Raw genomic sequence first — 11,862 nt, forward strand, 5'->3', positions numbered from 1 at the left:
GTTGCGCGAGAAAACGACCAGAACTTGCTCAATTTACCATCGCAGCTTTACTGATTACAACTGCGGGGAAGAAATTGGATTTGCCAACATTTGTACTCCCGCAGCCGGAGCTCCGATCCGAGGGCTGCGTGCTGGGCTGCGTGCAGGGATGCAAGGAGTGCTGCAGAGCAGCGGGAGCTCCTCCATAAACGCTGCTGCTGCGGGTCAGAGGGCTGTGCTCGTGGTTAGCTGGTGTGCAGCGCTGCCCCTCGCCTCCATGATGGGGTTTCAAGCAGAGCGATTAGTTCCTTTGAATTCAGGTTTAATTGGTAGAATGGTTCCAAGCGGTCAGGCTGCGCCTCCAGCTCTGCCTGCAGCTCCTATGTCCCAACTCGGGATCTCCTTCCATGGAGGATGGATGGCAGCCCACAGCCACGATCTGGGGACAGAGGCTCCTGTTCGGAGCTGTGATTGACATCTTCAGGCTGCACAGCACAACGCCAGGCACAGAGCACAGCTGTGGCTGTGTGGGTGCTGCCCAGCTGTAAGGCAGGCAGGCTGTTTCCACAGAGGGATTTTGCTCCTGGCTTCACCCCTGTAACAGGTTCCTGGCCACAATCATCCGCATCACCTCGTTGGTACCTGCAGTGGGTCAAGGATGCAAAAGATGGTTAAGAGATGTTCTGATTCTGCAGCTAGTGAGGGCATACAAAGTTCTTCCCTGATCTGCACAGAAAACCTCTCCCTGAGGGGAGCACCTGTGGTGGCATTGAGGTGGCAGGCTGAAATACAAAGTGCTAACGCATTGCTCAGGAAAGGCTTCAGAAATGCTAGTGCTTCTTTTTATTTGGGCACTGGCAGGGCACCAAACACTGAGCTGCACAGGAGCTGTGTGAGCAGCTGAGTTCACTGCTTTGCTATGTGACACATGGACAGCACACAGAAAGCACAGGAAAGTTTACATCCCTACACGGCGCCTTGGTTTTACGTGGATGGGTTTCAAAGAAAGGAAAACAAAATGAGAAGGAAGTCAAACTGAGATTAGAAAAGGCCACTGCACACGCAGCTGTGCCCAAACACTGGAAGAGAAAGAAAGCCAAAGACTAAATGGGAACTGCTGGAGAGTGTCAGCACTCGTCGGTGGGAGTCATCGGATTAAACTGGATGGAGGCACCACTAACATGACAGAGATCTCCCCCTGCTGTAAGACCCTTCAAATACATGGCAACTTCACCAGAGAGTTGGAGATTTTACACACAGAGCTCTTGGCTGGGGGATGCATGCATGTGATATCAGGCACAGTTCAAGCTCAGGGCAAAACTAGCTTCTGAAACCTTAGAATCAGTCATGTGGCAAGGCCTGGAAGGCCTGTTCTTTCTTGTTACACAGCCAAATCCCTGCCTGCTAACAGCATCCTTTACCTTCCAGGATCTGGTGGACTCTGACGTCTCGCACAAACTGCTGCACCGCATAATCCTTCAGGTAGCCATAGCCCCCATGCATCTGGAGAGCCTGGTTACAAATCTGTGGAGACAGCATTGCTGCTGAAGTGACTTACTGAGGACAAGTCAGCAGCAGAAGCACAGTAAGAACCCAGGAACCTGGGCTCGTTTCTTTTTTTCTGGTCACCTAATCTCATCTCTTAGCAGTCTGGTGTGACAGCAAGGAGCTTTCAGTTGCCATCAGTGCTGCTCTCAGTGCTGTCATTTTACCTATGTGCTGTTTCACATTAATGGTGCAGTTATGTGAATAATACAGCACGTAAGTAACCAAAAAAGGCTTTACTTAACAAAGGTTTTGCTGCGTTTCCATGCTGCTATTGATAGAAAAACCAAAACACCAGATCACCACCTAGCGGCAGTCAGCTGAGGAATCTGTTCAAGGCTTTGATTTCTATTGAAACGTGACTCCGTGTATCTTTATCTACCAACTCGAGATGTACAACCCAACAGGCAGCAAAAGTGCAGAACGCTGAGAAAACATGTCTGTATGAAACTAATCTAAGTAGTGTCATAGCACAGACTTCACTTTTATTTATTTTTCTCTCTTCTTGCTTTCTTTTTTCGGGGATATTTTGTGATAATGATTGATTTCTGAGTGGTCTAGGAAAGACCATTCACTAGCTAGGACTTATCAGCATGTAACATGTGTGTTACCCTTTGAAAATGAGAACGCTCTGCTGCCTATCCCATGTCCTTGCTTGGTCCTTTAGAAAGTTGTGCAGAAAGCCTAGAAGCCAGGAGATCTGAACTGTGGAGACACAAACAGTGCAGCCTCCAGTGCAGAACTCTGTCCCATAAAATATCCTGGTCCTGAAACGAGGCTTCTGGCTCCATGAACGTGCTTGGATCTCCCAAGATTCCACTTCAGATGAGTAACCTACCGCAAAGCACTCATCAGTAGCAAACAGCTTGGCCATGGAGCACAGCACGGCTGCGTCTTCCCGTCCGTCCTGCAGAGCCCGTGCAGCACTGCGCACCATGAGCCGTGCGGCCACCAGGCGCGTCGCCATCTCTGCCAGCCTGAACTGCAGGTACTGCCAGCAAGGGAAAGATGAGGTCAGCATCTTCAGAGTGCCCTGAACCACATCTCCGCTATCTGCAGGCGGGTCTCATGCCTGACATGCTTTCTTACTGTGGAAAAGCACATTCCTGACTTTGATCTCTGATCTCCCTTCAGGTTTACCTTTGACACGTTGAGAACGTCTGCCTCTAGCTGTTTGTTCAGCCAGAATGAGACAAAGAACAGTTTGCAGAATGCAAATCTGGTAGAGAGCTTACCTGGTTGTTTGCTAGGGGTTCCCCAAACTGCTTGCGGACAGTGAGATGTTCCTGAGCCAGAAGAACAGAGGCGTGAGCAGCTCCTAATGAGCAAGAAGCTGGTGGGAGAAAATGAGAACACAGAGTGACCATGAAGCCAATGCAGAGTCAGCAATATAACCTTGCCCTTCTCACTTGTCTCTCTGCTGTCTGTTTTTCTCACCAATGTTTATCCTGCCTCCGTTCAGACCCTTCATGGCAATGTTGAAGCCCTGCCCTTCAGCTCCCAGCCGGTTGCCAACAGGAACAACGCAGTCCTCAAAAATCACAGCCCGAGTTGGCTGAGAGTTCCACCCCACCTAGGAAAAAAAAAAAAGTACTTTCCAAATGCTTGGGGAGCAGCACACATCCATCTCACAGCACAGAAATGCCCAGCCTGCTCTCAACCCCTTGATCTCATTGCCAAGCTGCTGCAAGAGCACCTCGGAGCCTGTGGTCTATGTGGTTTGGTGTCGGTGTGCTGAGCTAGAAATTGGAGTGTATTTGAGCAGAGCAGTTCTGAGATTAAAATCCTTCATTTAGCAAGTGAATGTTATTGTGCAAACTTCATCAAAATTAGACGTGGCTTGGAAAAAAACATCCCAGCTGATTCTAGTCCCATTCACCAGAAGATTCCCGGTGCTTTCTTTGCAGATGAGCTCATCTCTGTCCTGCTCTTCCCTCACAGGAAATAAAAAGCAAGGCTCTTACCTTCTTCTCTTTCTTGCCAAAGCTGAGGCCTGGTGTCCCCTTCTCCAGCACCACACAGGAGATGCCCTTGGGGCCTGGGCCTCCTGTGCGACACATAACCACGTATATATCCGTGTCACCTCCTCCGCTGATGAAAGCCTGCAGAAAGGTACAACAGGAAAGGGTTGGCTGCTGGATGTTAACTCAGAGCCTGCAGCACCAGCCAGGGTATAAGAATGGAGGGGTGAAGTGGAAGGACAAAGACTCCACTGCCAGGAGGCATTTAGGGACCCAACTGTGCTAAGCTCTGGTGGGCGCCCTGCAGAGGATGTCACAGCGTGGGGAACAGAGATGAGGAGACAGAAGGAAATGAAAAGGATGGTGAGACCCAGGACCCTTTGTGCATGCAGTGCCATCCAGCAGCTTTAAGAGGAGCAAAAAGGTACCTTGGAGCCATTCAGGACATAGGTGTCCCCTTTCCTCTTAGCTGAGGTCAGCAGGGAAGCTGCATCACTTCCACTTCCTATTTGGGAGGTAAGGGAGCAGCCAATGAAGCAGATCTTTGAAGACGGAGCCTTTAAGCTGTCCTGGGAATCATACCCAGAACTGGGGTCTGTACCACAAGTATTCACCAACCATCAACTGCCCCTTTTGAACTTCTGGTGATTGCACAAGAGAATGTGAAAAGAAACATTCTGCCTCTGGCTCCAGTAAAATCTCGCTAGGAGTGAGGGAGATTTTGTTGGTAAATGCTCACCTGGCTCAGTAAGGCAGTAAGAAGCAAATTTTTCCATGCTACAAAGCGATGGGCAGAACCTGTGCCTCTGTTCCTCATTGCCAAAGGTGTCAATCATCCAAGCACACATGCTGGAGCAGGAGAGAAGGAGCAGCATTACAGTGTGTGCATGTGAACACAGCCCTAGAAGGAAGGTGGGTCATACAAGAACATTCCTGACACAAAGAACAAAGCTCCACAAAAGCACTGAGGCCTGAAAGGTTATTATTCCACCCCCATCACCTGCCCCAGGCACACTGAAAGGGAACAAAATTACATACCACAGAAGCTGGGAAGGACATCAGCTTCCATTCACACCAGGGTTGCTGCCTGGTGGAACAGCACATTCCCATTTAACAGCCTCAGCATTCCCCTCAGCACCAAGCTCTATTTTGCAAAGCGAGCCCTTCTGTGAACATGTCTGTATGAGCAGGATAGGGCCCTGGTATCAGCTGTGGCACTGTACAGAACAAGCAAAGCAAAAAAAAAAAGCTTTTTCCAGACAGGTTACTATCTATAGACAGCTTAAGTAGATGAGCAGGAAACAAAATCCTGAACTTAATCCCATCCTGCATGCCACGAAGCCAAAATGACTTTAGTGGCATCTTGGCTTTTGTAGCCTATCTGCTTGCTGCAGTCAAGGGATCCTCATAGTGCCTGTTTGGGCTGCAACTGTAAGTGAGCACCAGGAGAGCTGTCTCCAGCTGGATGCAGAGCCATAGAACAACTGTGGCTGACACCATCCACCCTCTGCACTCACTTGTGGATGCTCATGTAAGCAGTGGTGCTGGTACATCCTGTTGATAAGGCTTCAAAGATGATGGAGGTGTCAAGACGTGACAATCCAGAGCCACCCACGTCTGGTTTCACGTAGATGCCACCAAATCCCAGCTGGGCTGCCTTTCGCATTGTTTCCACAGGGAATATTTCCTATTGGAACAGAGACACCAACAGTGAATGTCTGTGGTGAAGTTCTGAGACACCACGGCCACCAAGTTCGGTCCCAAACTTCTGCAGTGTTTGTTAATTGGATTGGTTAAAAGATAAGCAGTTACCTAGACAGGTACACACCATCTTCAGGGGTAAATTCAAGCTTCCAGATGATTGAATTACCTGCTTAGGAAGGCTTTAAGGGAATTTCGGATGGGTTCCCACTAGCAGCATCTTCAAATAAATCCCTATTGCTGTCCTTACAGCCCTGAGAAGCTACTGAAGGGATCCTTCCAATGAAACCCAGGGGCAAGAACACCTTAAGGGAGCAGAACAACCCTTTGGAGGCTGCCGTACCTTTTCATCCCACTCAGCCATGTGAGGAGCCATCTCTCTGGTGGCAAAATCAAGGGCCACTTTTTGGAATTCCTTCTGCTCCTCTGTCAGACCAGCAGATGCTAGAAAACCAGAAAGGGATCAAATAGGTCAGCATTCATGCTCTCCACTACGAAGCCCATTTCTCTGCTCCCTGGAGCCACTGGGATCTGTGCTGGAGAAGGCTTTGCTACAACCAAACAGCCTCGGTGCTGCACACATCTTTGGCTGCTCAGCACCGTGCTGTGAGGTTGGGGCAGGGACAGCACAGCTCCTGCAGCTGCCACACCATCCTGCTGCACAAGTACAAGGGAAAGCTCCTGCCAGTTCAAAGTGATGCTAGAAGGCGAGCAAGAAAAGAACCTCTTTGGAAGCTGCATGGAAAGCTGTAGCTACATTCTGCCTTGGAAAACTGCTTTGTTTGCACGCAGATCCGACGTCACTTTGTTAGTTCCTCCCCTAACATTCACACAGCTGCTGCTGCTTCTCTCCTTAACACATTTAAGTGCCGGAGCAATTAAGCAGGGAAGCGTTACGGGATCCTTTAGGAGACCACAGGCGCAGTCCCACCGCCGGCAGGGAGCGGGTGTGGAGGTCGGATGTCAGCGGGCACGACATGCTGAGCACGGCTTCCCGATCAACCTCGTGCAAGCGCTTATTATCGCGATGCTCCGATCGACTCCCAGGTCCGAAGCACAGAGGTGCAGCCGGAGGGCCGTCGGCGCTGCCGCTACGAGCACGGGGCAGCGGGCACCGCGAGCATCCCTCCCTCCTCCCCTCCCTCGGGCAGCGGGATCCGGCCTCGCCCCTGGGAGCCTTACGGTCGATGCAGGACGCGATCCCGCGTTGCCGCAGCAGCAGCGGGGCCGTAACGCGGAGCCGGGCCGCTCTCCACGCCATGGCGGTGCGGGAGGCGGCGCCGCGGCGGCGGCCGGGATTTGTAGTCCTCGCTTCGGGGCCGCCCGCATTGGCCGCTGGAGGAGGCGAGCCGCCGGGCGATGCCTTTTTTGCATAACGGTTACAGACTTCCGACTCCAACAGGGCGGGGGACGGCGCGTTTCCTCCGCCCGCGCCGAAGCTCGGGCAAAGCGCGAGCATCCTTAACCCGAACGGCGGCCGGAGCCGGTGAGGGGAGCGGTGGGACGGGACGCTGGGTGCGGGCGGGGGGAAAGTTGGTGGCGGCCGGGCTGACGGGAGGAGGATGGCGCAGAGCCACGTAACTTCTGACAGCGGCTGCCGACAGAACGGGGCTGCGGTTCCAGCGGCCGAGTCGCGCTGCGTTTGACCAAATGTTCGCGTGCAACGAGCTGCGCGCTGGGCAGGCTGGACGGAGAGCAGCGAGCGAGCTGCTTTCGCTTTCCTCGCAGCACGGCTCCTCTTACGCGGCAGAAAACGGCCGTGCTGCGAGGCCGAGCGCCTTCGGGACTTTCCTTCAACAGCTGTGGGGAAAAGCAGCCCTGCTGCCAACGTCCATCAGAGCGCGGCTCGGGAGGGCAGGTCGGGTGTGGTCCTCAACCGGTGCCAGGATTTGCACTGATAGAGGAAATGGCCGAGCTCAAGGGAGGAATACACTGCACTTACTGCACAGCTTTTCCATTCTCTCAGCTATCCCAACTTTTTTTTTTTTTTTTTTTCCCTCGGCTTGCCAGTAATCTGCCCTCTTTCATTCTGCAGGTGCTTCTCGGTGAAGAGGATTCAAAGAGCCCAGAGATGCCTTGGCCAAGCAGAAAGAGAGACAAAGGAGCAGTAGCAGGTCTGTGCTATGTCCTGACTAATTGAGCATCTCTTACACGGGGCTCCACTGCAAGTACAGCCATATAACCGTCATGTCTTTCAAGCCACGTGTCTTTGAGACAGATCTGGGACAGATTTGAGACAGCATTTCCTCTGTAAAAAGCGGGCTGAGCATCCATGTGTGACTGAGACAGGTCTGGTAGATGTAAGAGAGGGACAGTGGTGTATTGTCAGCACAAGACAGTAAAGAAATGTGACTCATCCATTTATTAAGAGCTCTCAGAGCCTGCATGCTAGAGCTGGTCGGTCAAAGTGTACCCGGTTCAGTGGCACAGAAATGATGTGGTACCATCTGCAGAAAACACAAAACAAAAATGATTAAAAGCCTTGCACTTAAGGCAGTGTTATCTGATGTTTAAAGCATAAGATGAGAGAATTAAACAGTTGCTCCTCTGTGCTACTCATCTGTTGAATAGGCTCCAGCAGATAACCACCTTCATTCCCTTTTATCACTGCTTTTTGCTGTGTACGTTCAGGACAAACAGGCAGAGGGGCTCCCTCCATACTGGAAGCACAGCAAATGCCTTAATATAAGGTTTCTAGCTAATGCAGTAACCAAAACAGTTTCCTTTGCTGCTGAATTTTCCTGTTATTTATCAGACTGATCTAAATTGACTTCTTTTGGCCAGCTGTTAATTTCTCAGCAATTAATAATAATTAAAAAAAACCCTTCAAATAACACTTCATGAGGACAGTATGGTCTATCCTGGCTTTGTTTATGCACACAACAAGAAACAAAATCTGTATTTCAGGTGCAAACTAGAAATGTGCAGAAACAGTGATAAGTAAAGCAGCTACCTTCCATGTAAGATCCAGGGCACACCGAACTTGTGATTGCACTCATATGACAGCATGGGTGACTAAAATGGTTTCAGCACCAATCCTTATCAGAAACATTCTGTTTTACCAGAATGGTCTTTTCTTCCTCGTTTCTTTTAAGATAAAAAGGAGCCTGATGCTAAAATTGCCAAGACTGAGGAGGAGAATGAAGATAAGGAAGAAGAGGAAAAGTCCACGAAACCTCCAGCTGGGAGCTCCAAGTCAGGATGGAAGAACTGGAAAAAGGCAAAAGAGTCTGATTCTGGTGGGGAGGAAAGCAAGATAACATATTGCCATTGGCTTCTGAAATCGGAACCAGAGAGCAGGCTTGAGAAGGGAGTGGATGTGAAAGTAAGCACTGACAGCCATTCTAGTATTCTTATTCAGCAAAGTCAACTAAGTAAAGAAGCAATTTCACTCCTAAGCAGATCATTAGCACCAGGGTGCTGAATTACAGGATCACACAGTTCAGACTATTTGCAATATCAACACTATTGAGTCTCTGGTCCTTCTCTAAAAGCACTTGTCTTCCTGAAAAAAAGGACAAGATAATTCTGTTCACCTGAAGGGGTTTGATACTTAAATTGGGCCCTTAGAATGCTTAGCTGTAGGTAGCAGGGACTCCATCTGTTCCAGGCTCTGCCCTTACACTAAGCATTCCTTCTTCATGAGGATTTTTCTTTAAACCCTATGGGAACAAAACCAAAAGTTTTTGTGAAGTTTGAACTATAACTGAAGGAGCTACAAACGTTTAGGTAAAACAGACAGTAAGGCAACAGAGATCAAACTGCCTCCTGGACTTAACCTGTGTGTTCATTGCACTTGGCAGTTCAGCATTGAAGACTTGAAGGCTCAGCCCAATCAGACAACCTTCTGGGAAGGAGTAAGAAACTACCAGGTAAGAAGCAGATGTCAAAGGCTGAGTCACTGAAGTATCAGTAGACAAATGTTCTCTCTCTTCACAGATGACTTGTTTCCTTTGCCTGAAGTGCTGAAGTATTTTCTTTTGATGTAGTCTGCCTGCTTTGACAGCTGTTTTCTGTCAGGAGTCAAAACTGCTTAATTATCTCTAAATTAAACATAGATGCAAGCTGGGTAATATTCTCTTCAATCGTCCATTTTTTCTTTAGCTTCGTCTCTCTCAGGTCCCACAGATGATCAGCTTCTATTTCCCTTGACACCTCTAAGCAAGAAACTGAGCCAAACGCTGTGCCTTGTCAGTGTGCAGCTGTCTGCTCTGTCTGTTCCAGGATTCCTGTGCAAAGGAAAGCCACATGCACTACCTCTGCCTAATACAGTCTGCCCTGCTGGCTGCTTGCTGACAGCTAACTGCAGTCTCTCGCTATCCCCAAATGAAGGAGTCTGAGCTGTTACAGTCCCTCATACCTTCTAACAAAGAATACCTTGCTCTTTACCTTTATTTCATTTCACTGCAGTGTAGAACATCTGTATGACCAACATAGGAGAGTTGTATGAATAGCACTGAAGCTCATACCTCTCTCCTGTTGTTAGGTCTTGCTCCTAGCAGTTTTAAGAAATCCTGAGAGGTTTCGTATCAACTGCTCAAAGTCTCTCACTTTAATTTGACAGGCAAGGAACTTCCTGAGAGCCATGAAACTTGGGCAACAGGCATTCTTCTATCACAGTAACTGCAAGGAGCCTGGCATTGTTGGCATTGTCAAGGTGAGTGCCCCATTCTATGTGTTGGGGGAAAAAAAAGTAATGAGTGGGTTAACAAACAGTTTGTTAGCCTTACTTCTGTTTCACAACCAGAGGAGTGCAGAAGGAAGTCTAATCAGAGCAGCAAATAGGCCTAGGGTATCTGGGCTCACTGTATGTATTGCAGTGAGCATCTTGGAGAAATGAAACCACACCACTGTTACCTTGCTGTCATTTCAGAGCATCTCCAGCCATGCAGAACATTGCTCTGCACTCATGGCTTCTGATTGGTACCTAACTCACTAAATTCTGCTGTGCAAGGCAGTGGTGTGAAGCCTAGGGCACAGGAAAGCTTTTTCATTAAGATCTGTACCCAGTTTTCCTCTGTTACTCGTGTTCCCTACACTTTGCTCTCTAAAGAGATGATGATGCTCCATTGACATCCATACTGTCCTGCAGTGCTTCCAGCCAAGGAATCTAAAGGAAGGAAATACATCTGTTAGAATGGATTTCAGAGAAAGCAAAGCTCACTTTTGCACCAGCATTATTCCTCTTCTGTCCAGGCACAGCTTTCTCAGGGGCATTTCATACCCTTTGCTGACAACAGCATTTAACTGACAGGAGCTCGTCTCACATTCATCTCCCATTCTGTTTCAGATTGTAAAGGAAGCATACCCTGATCACACACAGTTTGATCAGAAGGATCCTCATTACGATTCCTCCAGCAGGAAAGAGAACCCCAAATGGTCCATGGTAACGTAGCAAACTAAATATGATCATTTTAAACTCTGTGTTTGATCCCAGTGCAGTTAGGAGCCTCTTACATTGCATATCTTCGGAAGCTTCTGCCCTAGCCTACCTACCTTTTTCTCCATCAAGAGAAAACCCAATCCTGATTGTTTTCTCTACTCTTCTGTTACTTCCACAACAAAATGCATCTCCCTGCATTTTCAGATCTTCCTTGCATGGAGGTCAGTTCTGCATCCATTGCAGAATTCTGGGTCAGGAAGAACAAACATCTTCAAGCATTACTCTTAGTCTGTAGCAATGAAAACTATGGTTTTGATTCATACTACATTATAAGGAAGTGACTGCTCACAAGCTGGCTATAAAACCTGCAGCTTTGTTTTATATTGTCTGTGACCACATAAAGGTATGTTTCTAGTGCATGGTGCTGAGATTGATGTAAACAAGTGGCCTGCCAGAAGCATCTGAGATTTTCAGCCTTCAGCAAGAAAAAACTTCTGTACCATTACAAGATGCTGTACACTGGTCATTTGATTCAGCTTAAAATCCTCATGTCCCCAAAGATCTTATGTGTTATCTGGATGCTAAATCCTTCTTCATCCATGCTCCTCTGCTGCTCATCCCCTGCCAGGTGGATGTCCAGTTTGTGCGGATGACAAAACGCTTCATCCCCCTTTCTGAAATCAAGACTCACCACCTGGCACACAAAGCAGATGGAGGGCCCCTAAAGAACATGATGCTCTTCTCAAGACAACGTCTTTCCATCCAACCACTGACACAAGGTAAAAGCCTTCTCCTCCTTTGGTCTCAGTGCCACTCTTTCTGAGAGGCAGCCTCCAACCCAGACAACTTGGAAGTCCCACTTACAACTCTCTCTTCCTTACCTTCCCAATACAGAGGAATTTGATTTTGTCTTGAGCCTGGAAGAGGAAAAGCCACATTAAGAAACTGACAGCAGCACAGCTTGTACCCAGCCCATCGATGCCTCCTCCTAAACCAGCATAATTCTCAAGTTTACTCAGCCACAGCAAGGAGAACAAGCCTGCAAATGATTTGAAGCTTTATGTTCCTTACTCCAACACTGTTGTTGTTGTTGTTTTTTGCTTATTTTTAAATAAAGCCTTTTAGAATCAATTGAAGCTACTCAATTTTAGTAGTGGTGACATTCTGCAGTTTCTCTCTGCAATTTCTTCTCCTCCTTTCTGGAGGATGCAGTGCAGTTCCATGTACTGCAGTGGGACATTTTTCTGCAGAAAGGTGTCACTTTGCTTCTGTCTAGAGCAAGAAAATTTTGGT

General features: G+C 48.5%; 2 protein-coding genes across 2 annotated transcripts; one reads left to right on the plus strand and one right to left on the minus strand.

Moving 5' to 3' along the window:
- Nucleotides 1-568: 568 nt before the first annotated feature.
- Nucleotides 569-6,447, minus strand: ACAD8 (acyl-CoA dehydrogenase family member 8; the record flags this gene model as incomplete). The annotated part of the gene is made up of 11 exons (XM_079545815.1): nt 569-621; nt 1,401-1,503; nt 2,363-2,515; nt 2,760-2,857; nt 2,962-3,097; nt 3,489-3,626; nt 3,914-3,990; nt 4,225-4,334; nt 5,003-5,172; nt 5,530-5,630; nt 6,369-6,447. 11 exons carry the CDS (start codon nt 6,445-6,447, stop codon nt 569-571), a joined length of 1,218 nt encoding a protein of 405 aa, XP_079401941.1.
- Nucleotides 6,448-7,257: 810 nt separating this feature from the next.
- Nucleotides 7,258-11,510, plus strand: THYN1 (thymocyte nuclear protein 1; the record flags this gene model as incomplete). The annotated part of the gene is made up of 7 exons (XM_079545735.1): nt 7,258-7,300; nt 8,282-8,511; nt 8,990-9,058; nt 9,751-9,843; nt 10,477-10,572; nt 11,198-11,348; nt 11,464-11,510. 7 exons carry the CDS (start codon nt 7,258-7,260, stop codon nt 11,508-11,510), a joined length of 729 nt encoding a protein of 242 aa, XP_079401861.1.
- Between the last annotated feature and the right edge of the window lie 352 nt (nt 11,511-11,862).

The sequence above is a fragment of the Tetrao urogallus genome (assembly GCF_951394365.1).
Source record: "Tetrao urogallus genome assembly, chromosome: 22".
Taxonomy (NCBI): Eukaryota; Metazoa; Chordata; class Aves; order Galliformes; family Phasianidae; genus Tetrao; species Tetrao urogallus.